Source organism: Pygocentrus nattereri, chromosome 10, assembly GCF_015220715.1.
Source record: "Pygocentrus nattereri isolate fPygNat1 chromosome 10, fPygNat1.pri, whole genome shotgun sequence".
Taxonomy (NCBI): Eukaryota; Metazoa; Chordata; class Actinopteri; order Characiformes; family Serrasalmidae; genus Pygocentrus; species Pygocentrus nattereri.
Window position 1 is genome coordinate 18,745,696 of NC_051220.1, and position 20,718 is coordinate 18,766,413.

A 20,718-nucleotide genomic window follows, 5' to 3' on the forward strand; every position below is an offset into this window, starting at 1 on the left:
TAACGTTGGAGGCACTATTGCATTCTTAAGGTTATGCAATACAATAGCATAGTACGTATTGCTTCATGGATAGTTGGGCATTTCTTCTGAAATGTTATAACTTTTCACAAAGTATCATGGCCATTCTGTATTTGGCAAGATCATTTTAACGACACCATTCTGTAAAAATATTGTCAAATTGTGATGCAGATTTTTCAGGGAAATTGGATGTGATGGTGAAGCAGTTTTAACATAGATACACATAAGCAGTCAGGCATAAACAAAACAGTGAGTCTGGAGTTTTGGCTATGGATTAACCTTTTTTGGCACCCTAAACAGTGAAAATGAGTCCTCACGCCTGCGTGCCTGGACTTTATCAGTGGGTGCAATATCAGAAGCCTAAACTAGACTTGACAGTAGCAGTGCAGCTTTCAGCTGGATAATAACCTATCAGTGACCTGATAAACGCAATCGTATAGTAGAAACACGTTTTTCTCTTTATTTCAACAGAAGTCATTTCTAAATGTATTTTATTTAGTTTATGTAACCATATCTGATTAACAGCACAGTTTCGATCGTAGTTAAAGGCTTGCTATGAAACTAAATATGTAAAAAATAAAGTAGGGCAGAAAATGGGAAAACTGCCACGCACCACATCTGATTAGGAGTAACGGACGCCCTCATGGCTGCCCTCCCTCACACCGAGGAGAGAGAACTCTGAAATGTGGGTGAAGTCGTATTTTTCCTCTTCTTGGACGGTGTAACTGGTTTCTGAGAGTATAGAGCGAGTTTGGCGAGTGACCGTTGGCTTCATTAAAGGAAACATGGAGGACGGACGACGCCGAGGGGAGCTAAAACAGAAACATTGACCGTTAGCACAAGCCTGGCGGCGTTTCTTGTAGGTTATGGCGAAGCAGTACGATGTGCTCTACAGACTTCTGCTCTTAGGAGACTCCGGAGTTGGGAAAACCTGCTTGTTGTGCAGGTTCACAGACAACGAATTCCTCCCACAGCATGTTTCGACCATCGGTAAGAGCTTGTTTTCATATTAGAAACTCGGGCGAAGGCTAAGAAATGATTCCTGTTCGTGGAAATGAACGCTGGGGATTAACGTTAGCGGGGGGGTCAGTAACCGTTCTCCTGTGAGGGAGACTGGAGAGTTTACAGACACCTGCCAGGCGGCTTGAAGCTACTGAAACTTGAAGATACAACGGCTTACTAGGGAATTTTCACCCTAATGAACTAGAATTGCCTTCTATTATTTTTTGGCACCATCTTGGCTCTGCTGTCCACTTTGCAGGTTAAGCCAGTGCAGTGGTCTTTTTTAAAGTTTGCAGTGTTTCAGCATCAACAAATGTCCTGCCGTGTAATGAGTTTGTATGATTTGCCGTCTTTTTTTTCTAGGAGTGGATTTCAAAATGAAAACACTGGAAATAGATGGGATCAAAGTACGAATACAGATATGGTGAGTAAATGAAGTCCCACTAATGTGACCCTATTCTTTACAAAGATGTAACAGATCCTTTTCACATCTTTTCCCACGTGTAGCGCACATTTTATTTTCCGTTAGTGGTTTTCTCACATCGTGATGAGTTAGTTTACAAGTTCGTGTGTTATTTCATGATGTTACATGGCACACGTGGTCACATGGGCCTGTTACTCACGCCAGGTCGTATGATCACGCCTTTCACGTTATAGCCCGTGTTTACTTGTGAGCTTGTTTTTTTGTCGATTCTTCAAACATGATCACATTAAATGCTCCTTTTCTGTCAGAGACAGGATGATGTACAATGTCTGTAGTTGATTAAGTAGTTTGTCCTGTGTACAGGTAGGGATGTAATGACTTGCACATTGAGAATACAGAAATGAAATATCTGGATTCAGTGCTACATTTTTAAAGGCAGTATTCAGAATACAGTTACTTTTTATATTCTTAGCAGAATACCTTGAGTGCTCACCCACTAAATTAGAATAAATCTTCAAAAGAAACCCCATACAATGTTTGTCTATGAACTGTTTTAAAAACAGTATGTGGCATTAGCAAATATGCTCCTTAAATGAACTCCAAAAAGAGCCTCAATTAACGGCTTCTTCACAAAACGAACTTCTTGCTAAAGCCTGAGTAGACTGATAAATCAATGTGATGAGCCAGTTATTAATCTCATTGTTAATAAACTGTTTGAGGGATGATCAAACTAATAAGCTCCTCAGTAGTGGAGGTGTTAGTGAACGATTAAATCGGCTTTGGTGTTGTGTTGGACACCTGCTCAGGGGATTGTGGGAGCAGTGATAACAGGTTTTTAAAAAAAAATTGAAAAAGATACGGATTTCAGAACTTAATTTAAATAAGCAAATTGTACATGAAACATATTAACAGAGGAATTGCATCACGAAAACTGCCAACCAGTAACAGTGAGGACAGTGTGTATTAAGTAAAAATTACAGCAGAATTTGTCCCATGTGTCTTATCAGTATATATTCGGAATGTCACTCTTTTATATACTGTAGCAGAATACAGTACTGAATACGTTTTAGACAGTGTATTCAGCCATCACTACTTTTTCAAAGTATTTTGCTCAAACCTGTGTATTGAGTACCGATGTAAAGTCAGAGACTAGCCTTTATCTATTTGATTTCCAGTAAAAATGATGATTAATTACACACTCATTTCTTTATTGTCAGGAAAAAAGGAGAAAACACAATTAACAGAAAATTACACTGAAGACACTAAATATAATTTGTTTACGCTAGTGTGTTCAACCTTGTAACTCCTCCACATCTTCAAAGTTTAATCTTAATAGTTGGTTGGTTGCAATCAAAGTAATCCCAAACACATTCAGAGATGTTGAGGTTTGGACTCTGCGGTGGTCAGTCTGCTGTTCTGAGAACACCAGCAGCTTCTTTGTTTGGCCATTTTAGCCATTTTAAAAATCAGTTTAGGACTCTCCTGGTTTTCATTTGGTTTTTCTTTCTTCCCTCTTTTTATGCAAACGGATTATCTTGTATCTAATCTTCTCAAAGATATTTTCTGAAAAACAAATAACTGTATATTTAATGGAAGAGCTGGGGCAGTATGACCGTATGTATCATGATAACTTGCATCACAGTATGTCTCTATATGCTTTTCTGAGCATATTGTAGATATTGTCAATTAAAAAAACAGTTCTCAACTGCATGGTTTATTAAAAAACACAGCATAATTGGTCATGTTTAGTTGGACTTGATGTGGGTCAGTGAGTGAAATGTTGAATACAAATCACTAGATTCATAGTCTTTTTAAAGTGTGTATCTGTCCTTCACAGGGACACAGCTGGGCAGGAGAGGTACCAGACTATTACGAAGCAGTACTACAGACGAGCTCAGGTGAGAGTATGGATCATGTGGACATGATGCTGGATGTGTACAACATCAGTGAAGTTCTCATAAGTGTAGACCTTCAGATGTAAGGTCTAATTTCAGTTCAGTCCTACAGTTTTGTAGATGAACAAAACATATTGTGTATAGTTCTTTACATTGGTTGGGCATATGCCTGACTGTTTCATCTTTTGTTGTCCGAGCGGTCTAGGAGTAGTAAAGCGGCTGTTGAGTTTTCTACATCCAGATGCAGCATGGTTATCTTGCTTTCCGTACACAGGGAATCTTCCTAGTGTATGACATCACCAGCGCACTCTCTTTCCAGAACGTAGTGAAGTGGGCCAGTGACCTGGAGGAGGTGAGGCTCATTCTCATAAACTTACCCCATCCAAAGATTCTGTTTTCCAGTGCTGTGTCCAGTGAGTTATTTTGGTCAAACACCTTTTATCTCTCTGGTTGTTCTTCGTTCACTAGTATGCACCACAAACAGTGCAGAAGATTCTCATAGGGAACAAAAGTGATGAGGAACACAGAAGACAGGTGGCCACAGAGCAGGGGAACAAGGTGCCAGTTTCATTCAGTTCTGAAAACCATTGGCTGACTTTACATAGTGAAACTTTCATGCTAACATAATTTCCTGTAACATCATCTCTAGACAACTTTACAGTTCCACAAAGCAATTCAAAACCAAAGTTGCGTGCAACTCATTCAGTTACTAAATTAGCAGCTTGTATTTTTGATGCACCATATAGTTCTTACCTGAAGGTCATCCATGAGGTGTAGTTTACATATCTGCAACATTGCAGCATTACATATTTGAAGCATCATCTTCATTTAGTTTTTCTAGCTGTCATTGCCTTTTTTCTATATCTATATATCTTTTATATATCTATCTATCCAGTGTTCTGTATTAGCTATACAGTTGACTTTTTATTTGCAAATTATTTGTCAAGCCTTTGAAAATTAAGTAGCTGTTATGGTTATAGCTTACTTGATGTCTCGTACATGCTGTCCTAGGAGACGATTTCAAAGTTGGTTTCAAGCAACTAACAAACTTGCATGCTGTGAGTTGCCTGTAACATAATTTCTGTGCAACTTGACAGTTGGGCTGTGTTCAGACTGCCAGCCCAAATCAGATTTTTGGCATATCCAGATAGAAAACTACATGAAATCATATTTTTGTAAATCGGATCCAAACGGATCGGATTGTGATTCCAATATGATTTTTACAAGTGCATCACAGTCTCGATTCTCTGGCTGTTCAAATTGGATTTCAAAGTGTCTTTTGCATCACTTGCAACGTGACAAACAATGGCGATGTGAAATCTAGAGTGACAGAAGTGCAGGGATTCAAGAAGAGCACCAAAGATTCACACTTATGCCAGATAATTTTGAAGAGTTTGTAGGGCGAGATGATGCAAATCCATCTCACCTGCTTCTGCGTTTGCATAGCTACGTAGTTATTGATGCCTGCATCATTACCACAGCAACCCATACAGATTAGGTAGGTGATGTCTGGACACACACATCCAATCTGATCACTTGTAAATAATAGCACGGAAATCAGTTGTTTTGAAGTTATGTTGTTCGACTTGATCATATATGTTCTTGCTGTTTTGATTGGCTGTTTCATGAATCTTGATTCACTAGGTTGAAGCACTTGCAGACAACTCCTACCATTTAGTTTCATGTGGGTTTCAAGCAACTAAAGTTGCATGAAAGTGTCCTGTGTAAAGCCAACCATAAATTGAGTAACTGTATTTTAACATTTACTCATTTGTTTCATGGTTTATTTCACAATTTGCATTTAGGAGGCCTGTCCCTGGTGGTAAGACTTGTTCTTGTATTATGGCCTTTAGGTTGTCTCTGGCCTTTAGAGTTTGATATCAAACTTAAGTGCCATAGATCTATTTATTGTGGTGTTCTGGTAGCTAGAAAAAGCATTTTGCTAAATGTGTGACACACAAACTGTTTGCATATTGCAGCTTGCCAAGTGTTATGGAATGGATTTCTTGGAGACAAGTGCCCGTACCAATTACAACATCAAAGAGGTCAGTTCAGCCTTCTTGCTGGGATGCTTGTCTCTTCTTCTAACATGTAGCAGATATGTGTTAATTTCATTGATGTTCCACTGTAATTTGACTAATGTAGGGTTAGTGTTACTGTTTGTGCTGTGTCATTCCCAGTCATTCACTCGGTTGACTGAGCTGGTGCTGAAAGCCAACAGGAAAGATCTTAATACCGTGCTGCTGCCCAGTGAAGACGACCTCGCAGTTGTTGAAGCAGAAGAGGAGGAGGATGAATACGCTCCTTGCACGTGTTAGGGGAAGTGCTGAAGCGTGATATCGTTATTCAACTTCTACAGATGTCATACCTGTTAAAAAGGCAAATAAGGTGGTTATGGTGACCATTTGGACATGTTCCTACTTTAATTTAATTACTGATATCAAGTGGTGTTACCCCTCACTCCTTGAAATGTTTGTCTCATGGCTCAATCCCAGATGCAAAGGGCAACAGTTAACATTTGGAAAATGCACTTCTGGTCATCTCCAGTAGAGGGCAGTTCTCAGTGAATCATATCTTGTTTCGCAGCTGCAAATAATTCCTTAGGCAAAAAGACATAACATCCCATTGCTTTGGTCAAGTTTTGCTTATTTCAGTTTGGCTGGAATCATAATACAAAACATGCAAAGGATCTACAGGAGGGATCTAAAAAAAAGTGCAAAATATGGGCTGAATTTTTCACTGAATTTTGTGATGGATCTCTGAAGTTGGATGTCATTGTATTCTCAGGGTTTGAAACTGGTTTTGCCTTTGCGGAAAAATTGAATGATGGTTTTGAAAACCAACACTACAGCGTTGCACAAAACAAGTTCTGCTCTTACGCTGTTGCATACCAACACAGGCTACTGCAACTGTAGGCTACATTTGCCAATTCCAGACTGTTTAATATTTCTATAGAGTTCTATCTTTAAGATATAAACACCGTCATTCAGAGCAGTTTGATGTGAAATGCATTCTAGAGAACTGAGTCAGACTTGTTCACAATGGAGGTGATGGGAATGTTGTCTGAGAAATTGTTTTGCGGTAGTTTTCCTATAACCTGTTAGCTCAAAAATGATCTCTTGTTTAAATACATTCGTAGGTGAGAGAGCAGGGTGCGAAGGCAAATTAGACCATAAAGCAGGGGTGTCCAAGCTTAAGGTTTTCACTCCAAACAAGCTGGAGCTCATCTGATTCTGCTTGTTTAATCAGTTGGTCTTAGTTTTCAAACATTTCGTCACACTGGCCTTTTACCGCTATTTTACCATCATCAACATTACATTTAAGAAACTCAGGAGATGCTGATTGAACCTATAAAACAATGTTTCACACAGCAGGCACCATTCATAACAATTTATTGTGTAATAACTTTCTGTGAGGGAGCTTTTAGTCAAATGTATGGCTCCTATCACCACCACCCTGAATAATTCTGACTCTACAATGAACTGTCAGACCTCACTAATGACTTTTTTTTTTTTTTTTTTTACATCTGAACACTTGAATTATGCTGTAATCTTGAGGTGTATGCAGTTCCCCTTTAACCACCATGTTTGACAAGACCTGCTGGTTTATGTGAGGTATTTTGGTGATGAGCTGTCAACTCTGTGCAGCAGTGTTAGTTATTTTGACTCCTTAAAAAGCTCATATTTCAGAGGATCCATTATATTCAGGGGGAAAACTGTATGTATGCCAAACTATCAGGTTTAGAACTTTTTTTTTTGAATTACCAATTACCTGTAATGCTGTGCATGTGAAAAGGCTTCATACTAACCATGAAACTGGAGAGGTGTGTTTTGACTTCATTGTGGTAAACCCTCACCCCCTTACTTAAATATTTACAACTGCCCAATTGGAGAGATTGATTTTTGACATTTTCACTTTGCTGAGCTAAACTGAACTGAATAGTCTAAATGTACAACAGAGGACCAAGAATTGGACTGAAGTTGAAGCTGTAGTCAAAATAATTTTGGATTTTGATTCAATTATATAAAAATCACAGATGCATACTTGTCATTTTGAATGTCTGAATGTATGTACACATTAAAGTACTGTTTATTAGGAAAAAAAGATTTGTGATTAATGTGGAGATTTACTTGTACTATATTTTTTAGATTGGTGTTCATTGTGAACACATTTTGAAATGTGAGTGAAAACTCCCTCTAACAAGCAGTTAAGCCTGATCAGTCCATACTCAGACTATCATTATCGTCAGATATGTTTTAGACAGCTTGTGCCGTAACTCTTTGGCAGGTTAGCGGTGACGTCAAATGAAAGATTCTGTGTAACAGAATAAGAGTTTAGGCCCAGCTCCACTGAAGGGGATTAGATTGAACAGACATCCATTTTTAATGGCACAGGAACATAGGTAATGACTTGCTGAATGTTTAATGGCTCAGACGGATGCAGTCTCTAAAGCTTATACAGAGTTCAATACAGTGGTCTTCCCATTTCACATTCTGCTGCATTGAAGAAGATTGTAAGAATTAACTTTCCTTTTTATTATGCTGGATATAGCAAAGACAGATTTAATTTCCATTGAAACTGCTATTAAGTACAAGTTATTCATCTTGCACAATGAAGTGCAAAGCCAAAGGAAAATAAGTGAAGTTTCCAAAACTAGAGCTTAAATATTATTCAATGATCTAGAGAAAATGGGGCTCATAACAACCATTCAAGACCCGATAGTCCACTGGAACGGTCACCCTCAGATAAACAATACCTTAAGCTTTCTTTTCTTAGATTTTTTTTGAAAGAGAGGAGAAAATCAAACCCCATTCTTGCCTTAGATCTGAAAACATCCACAGATGTTTCGGTCCATCCTTCCACTGTGCGAAGACAATTTGACACAGAGTCTGAAAGAATGTGTAGCTGTCAGGATGTTCATTTGCAATATTTGCAAGTCAATGAAGTTGCTAATGTTTTCAGAACAATGCATTGACTGCCCAGAGCCTAGTATTTTGGTATTAAGGTAACCAACTTCTAAAACTGAACTTTGGAGATATGCATCCTGCATATTTCTTTGAAAAACTGAACGCAAGTCTTCCGAAAAGAATGGAACCTGTGTTAGAGGCAATGGTCACTTAAATGCTGAACTTCTGTGTAATTTTCTGATAAATATGGTTTCTACTTTTTTCCTTCACACTGAATAATTAACTTTTGGCTAATAGGTGTTTTGACTGAAAATTAAATAGAAGGGTTGTTTCTGTATTGTACTGTGTATGGTAGTAGATGAGTGAAATAATGTACACATCTATAAAAGTTTCTAAATGCCCCTGTTCACATTTGTCATTACTTGCTTGTTCAGGTATAATTCATTTGTTGTGAACTTTCATATTAACTAGTTTCCAGCGGTGTGTCTTCAAGATCAATATCAGTTTCTTCTCAGCAATTTTTCATTTTCTTTTCATAGAAAATACCGGCTGGAGTGTAAAGTCTGGTGCAGGTTTACACTAAAACCTGAGATGGCCGACCTCTGGCGTTTCACCTCATGGATGTATCATGTATCACTTGTATATCTGTTTTCTTCTAAGTCATTTGACACCCAACCTTTATAGTGGAAGCCAGGCAACAAGGAGGTCTTGCATGACAGTTGGGAAGGGGACACACATCCAGGCTGTGGCAAACGTGGACCATGACCTTCATAGCCAAGACGTTTTATGACCTGCGTGCTACTACGCTGGAGGGGGATTCAGTAGATTTTAACGTCTTCCGAGGACGAGTGGTGCTTATTGAGAATGTAGCGTCCCTCTGAGGGACGACCATCCGGGACTACAGCCAGCTCAACCAGCTCCAGAGCAGGTACCCGCACCGGCTGGTGGTCCTGGGTTTCCCCTGTAACCAGTTCGGCTACCAGGTTGGTGGGACAGGTCATTCACTGTCAGTTTTACTTTGTGATAAGTGGTCTACAGCTTTGTTCATGAAGAGCTATGGTTCCAGCAAGAGTATCTGTAGCCCTGATCTATCTAACCAAAGTTTCTACAAGAACATTCAGTAAAACAAGTGTTAGTTGAATTAGGGTTCTCTAGTTCTTATTCTTAGTAGAACAGTGTTTTTCTAAATCATCTGCCCCCAGCTGTAGTCCTTGAGTAGCTCAAGATCTTGTATATTGACATTTTTTCAGGTGTGGTATTAATGAGCAGGGTTACTCCAGGCATAGACCTGGGACCCACTGCTTTAAAGCATGGCAAAAGAGTTCAGTATAGTAGAGTTGGTGATACAAACATTGGTTAGCTCATTATACACACTGCAAAAAATGGTGTCTTGCTAAGTGACATTAAAATTCTATATATCTAATATTTCTCATGTTGAGTTTGTTGTTTTAAATTAAGGTTATTTGTTTTAAGTAATTTTATGTAGTAAAATAATCTCACTATATTGGCAGATGTTTATGCTTGTTTTAAGAAATATGCTTGAAGCTAAAAAAAAAAAAAGTCTGCTAATATAGTGAGGTAATTGTACTTAATAAAATTACAAGTGCCTAAAAACAAGTAAATGTCTAGAAACAAGTTGTATAGTGAACAACAATCTCAAGAGAAATGTTAGGTATACTGACTTGATTTTATAACATTCCACTTTACAAGATACAAGATCTCCACTTCTGAGGGAGATTTCTTATTCATCAGTAGACAGACAGTGTCTCCACAAATGCACAAGATCTGTTAATTACAAGGGAGGTATTGAAAAACATGGCATTGTATGTTAATGGACTAGTTATCATATGGATAATGGAGTGTGGTGCATGCTCTATTACCTCCACCTGCAGGAAAACTGTAATAATGGAGAAATCCTGAACTGCTTGAAGCATGTGCGCCCAGGAGGAGGCTATGAGCCTGGCTTCACCATATTTGAGAAGTGTGATGTGAACGGAGCCAACACTCATCCCGTCTTCGCATACTTGAAAGACAAACTCCCATACCCAGATGATGACCCCACCTCCTTCATGCAGGACCCCAAGTTCCTCGTCTGGAGTCCCATCAATCGGACTGATATCTCGTGGAACTTTGAGAAGTTCCTCATCGGCCCTGAAGGCGAGCCGTTCAAGAGATACAGCAAAAAATTTGAGACCATTGCCATTGAACCAGACATCCAAAGGTTGCTGAGGCTGACCAAGAACTAATCAAAACAACCATCTTCTCTAAGCTCATTGCACAACTCTGCCTCGAAATGTATTTCATGTAACGTTGGCACTGTGGCACCCTCTACCTTCTCTTATTTTACTTGATGAGGGTGATGCTCTAAACTCCAAAGGGGTATCAGCTGAGATGGTGTAAACATAAAAGAAATGTAGAGGATGCTAACAGCGACCTGCTGAAAAGCTTTAATAAAAAATAAAAAGTAAGCAGCATTGATCTTGTTTTGTGATGGGATATTTTGTTAACATAGAGAGGCCTATAGTACAGGCACTGAAATCTGGATAATGAGGTTAAAAGATTTAGATTTCTGCCTAATTATATTGTTAAAGTGTAAACAGTCATTCAGAGTGCTTTGATATGGAATGCTCCTTTGGAGTGAAAGTTATCAAATCAGAATTATCCACAGTGGTGGTGAAATGAACCAGACATCTGAAGCACTTAATGCCTCTGAAAGCTATTACATAAAAAGGTTACAAACACGTTGTCTGATGACATTGAAAATTTTGGGGGGAAAAAGTGGTCTAAAGAGTATTTTTTAAAATCCATTCATGGCAGAGCGGTACATGCAGGGTGTTGCGATGCAAAATAGATCCCTAAGAAAACAGTTTTTCAGACATAACACACTTTTGCCATTATCAACATTGCATGTCAAAACTCAGACACACGTGGGTTCACTGGTCATTTTAGAGAGTAAATAAAATGGTTACATATTTAGGTTGTAGACATATCCTATCACTACCGCTGTAAAGAAACCACTCAGTAAGTTTCTCTACATTGAACCATTTCACATCAAAACACCATATTACAGTTTCTCCTTAAATGAAGGGCAGAACACTTTCTCCACCATTTAAGATGATTTTGGGCTTAGATGCTTTTGGCATACTGGGCCCTATTTAGTAAAATAGGTGTTGGGCAAACCTACCATTCATTACACTTAATTGGTTCATAACCCATTCTGGCCATTAGAGAGTGCTCTTGAGGCAAGGTCTGTTCAGGCCTGGTGCAGACCACAGTATCTGATACCTCTCCTGGTGACAGCAGAAATGGGTGCTGTTTCTGATCTGGTGAGGGCTGGTAAGATGTTTGTTATCTTTCATTCCACATTTGCCACTTTATCTTTCTCCAGTAATACACAGCCAATAGTTTTTAATGGCAAACTGCTTTTGTACAGTTTCAGATAAATCATTTTCAGACCTTGTTGATGTGTAGTAAGCTATAACAGTTTAGAAGTCCTGCCTTATAGCTAAACGTGGCCTATTTCTGAGCCCCTCTGACCTCTGTTCAGTTTGCGCTTGGATACGCTTTTGGCTGGACACCTGAAGAAACACCTTGAATATTTGCTCCAATGTCTTCCAGGGTGATAGTTGTTGTCTCCTTTCTGTCCAGAGCAAGCTATCACATGATCCGGGTTACCTAATCTTTGTCTGCGAATGTTCACATTCCATCCCTCATTCCTCCCCCTCTCTCTCCCTCTCCATTTGTCTATCTCACTTTCTTCACTGCCTCTCCAAAACATGAAAGTTGACATTAGAGCTTCTCCATTATGTGTCACTGACTAACACATTAAATTACTCTTTCACATGAAATTCGTACTCCTTTTCTAGGTAATAAAGGCTAGTATTTGGTAATAAAGTCTTTTCTTTGGAAATGTTCTTTTAAATAATGAAGTCTCACGTTATTCACTTAACACTATCTATCTATCTGCCGGTCTATTGATCTGTCACATATTTTAGCAGCTGCCCTTTCCATTTTACATCACTTCATGATGAATGGACTAATAGAAATGGTCAAAAATGGTCAATAAATAACTTTTGCGTTAACTTCATTTAAAAGTTAAAGGGCCTATATTATAAAAAAACAAAATTTCGCTTTCTTTTATGAAATAAAAGCTACCCAGTCTGTTCAGTCCTTATATGGAATTATACTGCAACACTAACGTATTTTGAATGCTTTGTTACTGTCATGTCTCAAGAACTAGTTCACTTGCATATATCCTCCTATTCAGCCTCCAGCAGCTTAGCCCCACCCAATCACACTGAAGTTATAAGGAGTGTTTCAGCTCTAAGTGCTTTTTGAATGAGGCACAATACAGAGCAACCAATCAGAACAGAATTCATTTCTCTTATGTCAATATTCAGACCGTGATGATTTGCATGTGATAATATTTCTATGTACATTCTATTTATAACAAATTCAGGATGAACATACAGACAGAAAATTGTGGCATGTCTTTGTTTACACAAATAGATATCCATAGAAATCTGACTTTATAAGACTTTAAAACCCTAATATTAATATTAGATATTAATAATAGAATGTATCTGATGCTTTTCTGGAGCTTTGCGATGAACAGCAACCAATATACATTTACTGGGTGTAACTGCAGGTATGATGGCAGTAAATGTGGATTATGAATTTTTTTTAGATTCAGTATAATCTTCTTTCTTCATATTAAGCAAAGCAGCAGAAAAAAAGCTTCACTTGCATTGTAGAATGCATTTGCACTATAATATGTCACCTCAGCTTGTTTATGTAACATGTCAGCAGTTTATATTTTCAGTTAGAGATACATTTAGAGCTTCTGGGTTGACAAGATGCTCTACTGGTCATGAAAAAGAGGTTACCATAATACAGAAGACTGTATTAGGGTGAGAAGAAGGCAGTTATGCACTTTTATTTGTACAGGCTTTTGTGCTGAACACATAAATCTGTATCAGTCAGATACTGACATGTCTCTGAATATTAGACACGGGTGTTATAGATTAGAATAAGAACCAGATAAGGAAGACTACCTACAGGCTGACATGGGCCTTTCTGACTAGTTATGTTCACTTAGTTATATGCATTTAAGTAAAGGTGTTTTCAAGGGATATGAGTTAAATATTCCCATATATTGTGTCAAAGGTTATTTAGGTTTTATTTGTTTCCACATAAAGGTATATGCAAAGATTTGAGCACCCTGGTTAAAAGACATTTTGTTAGTTGTCTATGTGAAAAGAAGTTAACATCTCGTCTACAACACACTTCACAACTTAATGCACAATTATGTTTATTTGCTGACTTTAACATTAAAAATGTGGCCTGCATACAACGTCTGGCAAATAAAAAAAAGGTAGTCATTACTTGATACATTAAACTTAAAGTAAATAAATAGACATTTGGCTCTAAAATTAGCAGGAAAATGCTATATTTAGGTCTGTTCCCTGTAAAGGGTATGTAAACTTAATTTCACTCAGAAAATCAACAAAACATGTTATTTGACCGGAGGTGTTCCAACATTTGCATACAACTACATTCTACAGAGTTTCTGTTTTTTTGTTTCGTTATTTAATGAACATTCATGTATGATGTTTGTATGGGGTTTATGTATAAATCCATTTATAATTCATTTTTACATGTCCATTTTCTAGTCTCTGTTTATCCCTTAGGACTGGCGACCTGCCCAGGGTGTATCCTGCCTTCTGCCCGATGACTGCTGAGATAGGCTCCAGCACCCCCCGAGACCCAGAAGTAGAAGCGGCTTAGACAATGTGTGTATGTGTGTTTATCCCTTAGAATTACGCAGATAAATGAGCGCTCTTTTGATTGGCTGCCCTGTGTTGTGCCTTGTTCACTGTGAGTGGTTGGGGCTAAACTACTGTAGGTTGAAAAGGTGGACATATGTAAATGTGTTGGTTTTTTGTGACACAACAAAAAAAACATTTAATGCATAACGGGTTGATTTTGCAGCTTATTTTGAATATGCAGACTGAACAGACTGGGCAGTGAACTGTATATTTGAAATTTTATAAATGTTTGCATATTACATTACACTCTTATTTCAAGAAAGCCACGAAAATAGGTTTTCACACTGTATAGGCCATTTAAGCTTTTCACAATGAGCTATTTTGCTTTCATTTTCATTATTTTTGGATAGTTGAGCACCTGGACTGCTTTGCTGTTGTTCACATCTCTCGTTTTAAAGTCCTACCATTTTATTTTAGACCAAAAAGAGACTAATAGAGACAAAGTTCTGTTCCTGTGCTGACAGATCTGGATGTACTAAGATGTTTCACAGCACTTCAGTTTCACTTTTTTTCCAAGTGTTTGTTCCATCTGTGCATTACAAGTTAGGTTCCCCTTCTTTTTCAGCCTTCTAAAAAAGCCATGATTAGGAGGAATCAATGGGGGGTTAGAAGTAACACCAGTAAACCCTGCAGAGCTGAGTGCAAAGTCTGTCTGGATTCACAAAATTCATGTTTACCCAAACAAATTTGTGAGGAATTTTGTTTCCGAGTGATCTGCACTCATAAAACCAGACGTCTGGGGACATTTCTTTGCTTTAGGGTTCAAAAAACAGCCAGATGAAGAGTCAGCGGCACTCTTGAAGAAAAAGGGTTTGGCACATTCAGTGAACAAGTACAGGAATTGAAACGCAAGGCTGAAGGTTCACTGAGTAGTTTCTGATATAATGAATCAAGATATCTGCTGTTGTGACTGTGCATGGAAGTTCAATCTAGTACACAAGAAGCTTTAAGGAAACTGTGGATGTGCCTAAAAGCAGAATAAACAGCTCATTAGAACTTCTGCTACTCAATTTGGTCAATGCCCTTTTATTAGGTCATCGTAGAGCAGTGTTCATTAGTCTGGACTATGCATTTACCATATCGTTGCTGGAACAAAACCTCGTATTTCCGTTTTTGACATAATTTGAAAGTACCTATGGTTCTACATCCTCTGTGTACATTTCATGATGAAAGGAATCTATTTCCATTGACTTATATTAAAGTACAGTAGGTTTTTTCTTTCTCCTGTAAAGTTATCATTTTGAGCATACGAGGATTTGATCCGACAACAGCGATATGTTCATAGTACAAGAAATGCCTATATCACAAGAAGGGGAGAAAGTGCTGAGAACCTAGGCTGGAGTTCTGGGTGCCCCCTGCCTGTGCCCCTTTGATGAACAGAGGTAGGACTAAGATATAAGACTGAGTAACAGGGAAGAGATGGGCGGTGGTGGGGCGGAAAAACTTTGTCACAGGAAATGGATGGTAGAGAGAGCTTTGGACATGGTCCTTTCTTCCCAAACTTTTGTTATGTCATGAGTCCAGTGAGCCCACTGTTAGGGGGGCCATGTGTTCATTTTCAAAAAAGAGAACACTGGAGGCAGGAATATGGTTGCAACCTGTCGAGGATTTCCCTGGATTGTCCAGGTTTTTGAAAATTAATTCCATTCCTGGATACCAATTGTCCAGTAACCAAAGCACTTTCATGTTTCTTAGGATGTTTCAACTGATCATCAAACTATTTGTGTGCAAAGAATATTTCTAATTGGTTCAGATTGTGCTCAATGTTTAGACAGCTGTTGGGAAAAGTGCACTGTTGGTGACATGTTTAAGCTCCAGGCAGTACTTCAACATGTTAACTGAGACGATTAGGTTCTGTATCTGAACTGGTACCAGTCTATCTGCATCAAGAGCACAGCTACCTGTAGTAGCAGACTCTTGGGGCCAGTGGTCACCAACCCTGCTCTTCAGACTCTACCTTCTTGCAGACTTTAGCTCCAACCCTAACCAGCCTGACCAGAACCATCTGAGTCAGGGGTGCCCAGTCCTGGACGTTTAGCTCCAACCCAAGTCTAATGAACGGTTCCAGTTAATGCAGCCCTTTAGTGACATCTGAATAACAGAGCCACTTGTGCTGGATCTTAACCCCTAGGTCCTGGAAATCCTTGATTAGCTGAAGGAGGTTTAGATTTGGTTTGGAGGTGAAACCTTCAAGAAGACACATCTCCAGGAGGAGGGTTTGTGAACACAGCTTTAGGTTCAAGTGATCCAGCGAGGGCTTTAATTGAATTTGCTATAAGTTGAAGTGCTTTTTATTCTCTCGTTAGTTCAATGCTTATCTCTACCACACCCTGCTGCTGGTGAACAAGTGCACAGCACAGTGGCATGACGTGTTCATCCCGTACAATTTGCATTTCATACGCACCGTGCTCGGGCGGGGGGCACGGGTTATGCTTTACTGGAACAGAAAGAAACATTAAAGAACATCTTTGAGGGTCCTCAATGAAACCGGAGCCTGTGGAGGATGTGCTGCGCTTTCTTCCACAGCATCGCGCTTTTTCTCCCCAATTCTCGCTCCAGTCCGATTCTCGCGAGACTCCGGCAGGGGGCGGATCCAACGGATCGCAGTGATCTCACCGCTCCAGCGACCGCGCCGTGCAGCTGGACGGAGTCGCAACTTTGAAGCAAACTTTCAACTCCCACCCGAGGAGATAGCGGGGATTTGGGGCGCGTGTGGCGGCGGACGATTCCGGGAGAGCACGCTGCGGCTCCTGCGGGGCTCCTCCTGCTCGGAAACGAAACGACGGGGGAAACGCTGCTTAGTATTTTGATCATGCCAGGCAGCGGTTGAAGAAGAGGGGAGTGGGGAAAGGTGAGTGGAGTACAGCCCCCTTCACGCTGATGCTGCTTTTGAAACTGTGAACATTTTAGTCGTTTCTCCGTTTAAGAAAACAGTCGCTCAGTGAGTGAGTGCCTCTGTCAGAGCTGCCACCAGCTCTTTCCCTCTTTAAAAGCACAAATCCTGTTTGTGTTGGGGAGTTCCAGTGCGGAATGAGGGCTCGGCTGTTTCCCTTCCAAAAAAAAAAAAAAATCCCAGCACGAAAACGTTTCGACGACTGCAGCCGAACCAGGTCTGCTCAGCCTGCTCTGTTTTTTGCTCTACCACCACAGAGCTCTGAAGTGCGGTTTCAGACGGTTGTCAAGTTGTGGTGCTCTTTGAGGGGTTATTTCAGGTGGTACCAGTCTTGTTGACCAACCTGGGCCCAGTTTCCCCTCAGCGCCGTAGTGCTGAGGTAGACCGACCGTTTGGAGAGAGAAAGAGAGAGAGAGAGAGAGAGAGAGAGAGTATTCAGAGTGATAGCCTCCCTGCCGCTGCGCTCTGAGCTGTGCTGTGTTCGTGTTTTGGGGAATGAGCCCAGGTTAGCTGGAGCTAAAGCTATCTGCAGTCCCTCTGTGGTGCTGTGGAGCTCTCCTACTAATACTAGTCATTTCAGCGTGTTTTGTTATCTTTTTACTCAGAGCACAGGTCATCATACACTTTGAAGAAGAAAATTAGAGTTGATTCCTGCTCGTTAAAGAGGTCAGCAAGGTACATTAGGGTTAACATTCAGAACTGTCAGGAGCTGATTTAAGATTCCTTTCACCGGTTCTTCTTCATACCTTTACCTTACTGAAGCCATCTTCATTTTTGTGGAAGAGGATGATGGGTCTTTAGGGTGTAGAAGTAAAGGTTTGTTAATTTTTTTAAGAGGACTTATTAGAGGACATGTACCTGTAGTTAGTACTGGTCGTGTTCTGAAGGCCTCATTTGAGTCAGAAACACTCATTCGCATTTGAAAACTTTGAATTGTGAATTCTATTTCCCTCAGAACAGCTTCCCTTAACCACAGTCTTAACAGGGGTTCTGCGGTTCTGTGTAGCATCAAAAAGGTTCCTTTATTGTTGTGGTGTCAAACATGTAGCAGTGGAAGAATCCTTTAGGTGCTGTATAGAACCATTTTCAATCAGTGCCAATATAGATCCATATACAACCCATTCTCTCATCAAACAGAAGAGCTATTTCGTCAAGCAAAGAACCATTTTTTGAAGAAACCATTGAAGAACCATTTTTTAAGTGTCAGTCTGTAAGAGGTGAGGATCTGCTCAGGTCAGCTTAGACAATTGCGTGAGTTAGCAGCTGAGGTGGAACAATTTCCTGGTAGTTCCCATAGGCTGCATCCAGAACTGCGTGCTGCCGTATTAAAGTGCATGTCAGTGCCATTCGCAGTGCATTCATTAATGCACTATGTATAATATATGGAATGGCATTGGACGCAGCCATTATTTCATTTTAGGGATCAGTTAGGTAAGAATGCAAGGAACATTTGGCTGGTTGTTGTCGGTTATATAATATATTGGCTAACCTTATAAATAATTCATCCAGTGCTTTCTGCAATCACTTAAAAAGCATAATTAGTCATGTGTAATTGCATTATTTCAGTGCAGTGTGTGAAATATTGAGCAAAAATGACTAACTTTGTCAAACCTCAGAAAAACGAAATATTGTAATATGTGCCGTATATTGTGAACCTGTCTAAAAATGAAATTGTTTTTCTGCCTTATCACCTTTTCCATAGTGTCAGTGAAGTGGCTGAGTTTAAACACCATTGCCACCTTTAGCCTGAGTTTCTTGCCTGGGCCCGCAGCATGAACTCTGCATTAGAGCTAGCCCTGATCAATTTCAGGATAAATGTGTGATATTATTTTAACAAATGCAGAATCAGCAGCTGTCGGGTCCTCCTGTGGTTTCTCCAACAACTTCTTGCTTTTCATGCTAGCCAGACTCAGTCTGATACTTTCTCCACTTGATTCCAATTTGAGATCTCTTTGTTGCATAACGTGGATCAGAATGATTGCGGGTTTGGAACAAACAGACACCGTGTGCTTAAGGCACTTTTTCATTCTTCATAGGTTGTATTCCCAAGAAAGCATCCACCAAACGTGTGCATGACAGAGACAGCTACTTAAGTACCTTTAACATCATATTACACAGAGAAAGTGTTTACCTCAGAGATTTCGTGTCCGTGCTAAGTGACGAACAGATTGCGGCTGAGTGTTCTTCTTCTTCCTGTGTGAGGAGCATGACTTGCATTTTAGTGCTTTACACTCATCCCTGGTTCAGGCACCTGCCTTGCATGCTGATGATGGCTCCTATTCACTTTGAATAGTAGAAAGTTTCAGCATTAGGCCCAGCATCTGCATGGAATGAATTGATGGGAAAATCCATTGTTCCCAAGTCTCTCACTCTGTGGCTTTTTTTTTTTAAAGCCTTAATTTAGGTGTAGCGCTCTATTTAAAGGCAAGCATGCTTCTGGGAAGGGATTGGAGAGGCAGGAATCTGCTTCTACATCCCTAGAGTGTCTTGGGGTTTCCTGCATTTTTAGGCTGCGGCGTAAGATGTGAATGAATACAGAGGAAAGCTTTTGCACAAGGATTGTGCATTAATGACTGAACCAATATGCGCATGCTTGTATCAGGTAAATTGCCAGTTGTTAGTTAGTTATCTAGTTAGTGAAAAGGCAATGAAGCATAATTTGCAACCACAGAAAACATATTAGACTAAAAAGGAATAAAGTTATTGATGTCCGCCATAAATAAATCATGACTACTGAGCCTGTGATGTCCGACTGCTTGGTTTGTGTTTAATAATCTTGTTGGCCAAAATCGAAGAGCCGTTAATTTGTTTAGTAGTGTATTTACATGAATGCTACAGGTGTTTGTTATTGCACATGACATAGAAGTAGGGCAAAAGTGCTGGATGTGCAAAGCTGCTCCTAAAGAGCTGTACTTTTACTCTTTTGAAAGTGCTGCCCCACTTTAAATTGTGCTTTAAGGGTTGCTCTACAGTTTTACCTGTAGCAGTAGTTTTCTGTGAATGTGTGAAGGGAGTAAGCTTCTAAATGGGCTTATGATTAGATATGTTTAAAAGTATGCTGAAGTGCAGTATTTTTCAAGCTCAGGGCTGCAGTGGTCAGAGGAAGGCCATTGGCATTTGAACCTGCAGCTCTCTGGTTTCTTGGCTTCTTAAATGTTGAAAATTGCGCCAAGAGGTTCTCAGAGAGACCAAAAGCCGTGCATGCAGTATGAAACAGTGATGGATATTCCTGTGCATACCACACTATTCTTTGCAGTTTATGATAGAAATGCAGGAAAAGTGTCAACTTATTAATGTTATGACAGTTGCTAGGAAGTAAATTTGTATTATTTTTATTTCATTTTGCAATTACATTAGCAATGTATGTTGTTTATTTCCTAATTACTGAAAAAAAGTCATTACAAATTTATCTGCTTGCAACTGAAAAAACGACTAGGGCATTAACTCTCTACCTCACACCCACTCAGTTCAGTGATAGGTCTTTTAAGAAACAATTTGGTTGATTTGATTTAGAATTATTTAAAAACGTTAAATACAGAAATATGATCAGTGGGTGTTTCTATACCAGCGGTCATCAAATACAGGGTGAGTCAAAAGTCACAGGACACGGTTTTATTTTATTTTATTTTTTATGCTGTCGCCAGCCTCCACGATGCGGTGCTGAAGGTGCTGTTTGTTGCGGATTTTCTCAGCATACACAATTTGTTTGAGATGACCCCAGAGATAAAAGTCGATAATAAAAATAAAATAA

At 39.5% G+C, this 20,718-nt stretch overlaps 3 protein-coding genes across 3 annotated transcripts in view; all 3 read left to right on the forward strand.

Moving 5' to 3' along the window:
• The first annotated feature begins 28 nt into the window (after positions 1-28).
• LOC108441824 (ras-related protein Rab-15-like) lies at positions 29-7,404 on the forward strand. The gene is made up of 7 exons (XM_017721550.2): positions 29-1,008; positions 1,384-1,444; positions 3,282-3,342; positions 3,614-3,691; positions 3,808-3,897; positions 5,319-5,384; positions 5,520-7,404. The coding sequence occupies exons 1-7, from the start codon at positions 885-887 to the stop codon at positions 5,655-5,657; spliced, it is 618 nt and encodes a 205-aa protein (XP_017577039.1). The 5' UTR covers positions 29-884; the 3' UTR covers positions 5,658-7,404.
• Positions 7,405-8,827: 1,423 nt separating this feature from the next.
• Positions 8,828-10,724, forward strand: gpx2 (glutathione peroxidase 2). The gene is made up of 2 exons (XM_017721552.2): positions 8,828-9,229; positions 10,139-10,724. Exons 1-2 carry the CDS (start codon positions 9,008-9,010, stop codon positions 10,490-10,492), a joined length of 576 nt encoding a protein of 191 aa, XP_017577041.1. The 5' UTR covers positions 8,828-9,007; the 3' UTR covers positions 10,493-10,724.
• A 5,933-nt stretch (positions 10,725-16,657) lies between these two features.
• LOC108441829 (signal-induced proliferation-associated 1-like protein 1) overlaps positions 16,658-20,718 on the forward strand; it is a 75,495-nt gene continuing 71,434 nt past the window's right edge. Inside the window, exon 1 of the mRNA XM_037542236.1 lies at positions 16,658-16,925. The gene's annotated coding sequence lies outside the window, so the exon portion shown is untranslated. The remainder of the gene's footprint in view (positions 16,926-20,718) is intronic.

Excerpts from the sequence above, each read along its gene's own strand:
- LOC108441824 (XM_017721550.2), top strand. The coding sequence starts at position 885 with ATGGCGAAGCAGTACGATGTGCTCTACAGACTTCTGCTCTTAGGAGAC. Across the intron at positions 1,445-3,281 it reads AAAGTACGAATACAGATATG|GGACACAGCTGGGCAGGAGA; the intron begins GTGAGTAAATGA and ends TGTCCTTCACAG. Across the intron at positions 3,343-3,613 it reads AGTACTACAGACGAGCTCAG|GGAATCTTCCTAGTGTATGA; the intron begins GTGAGAGTATGG and ends TTCCGTACACAG.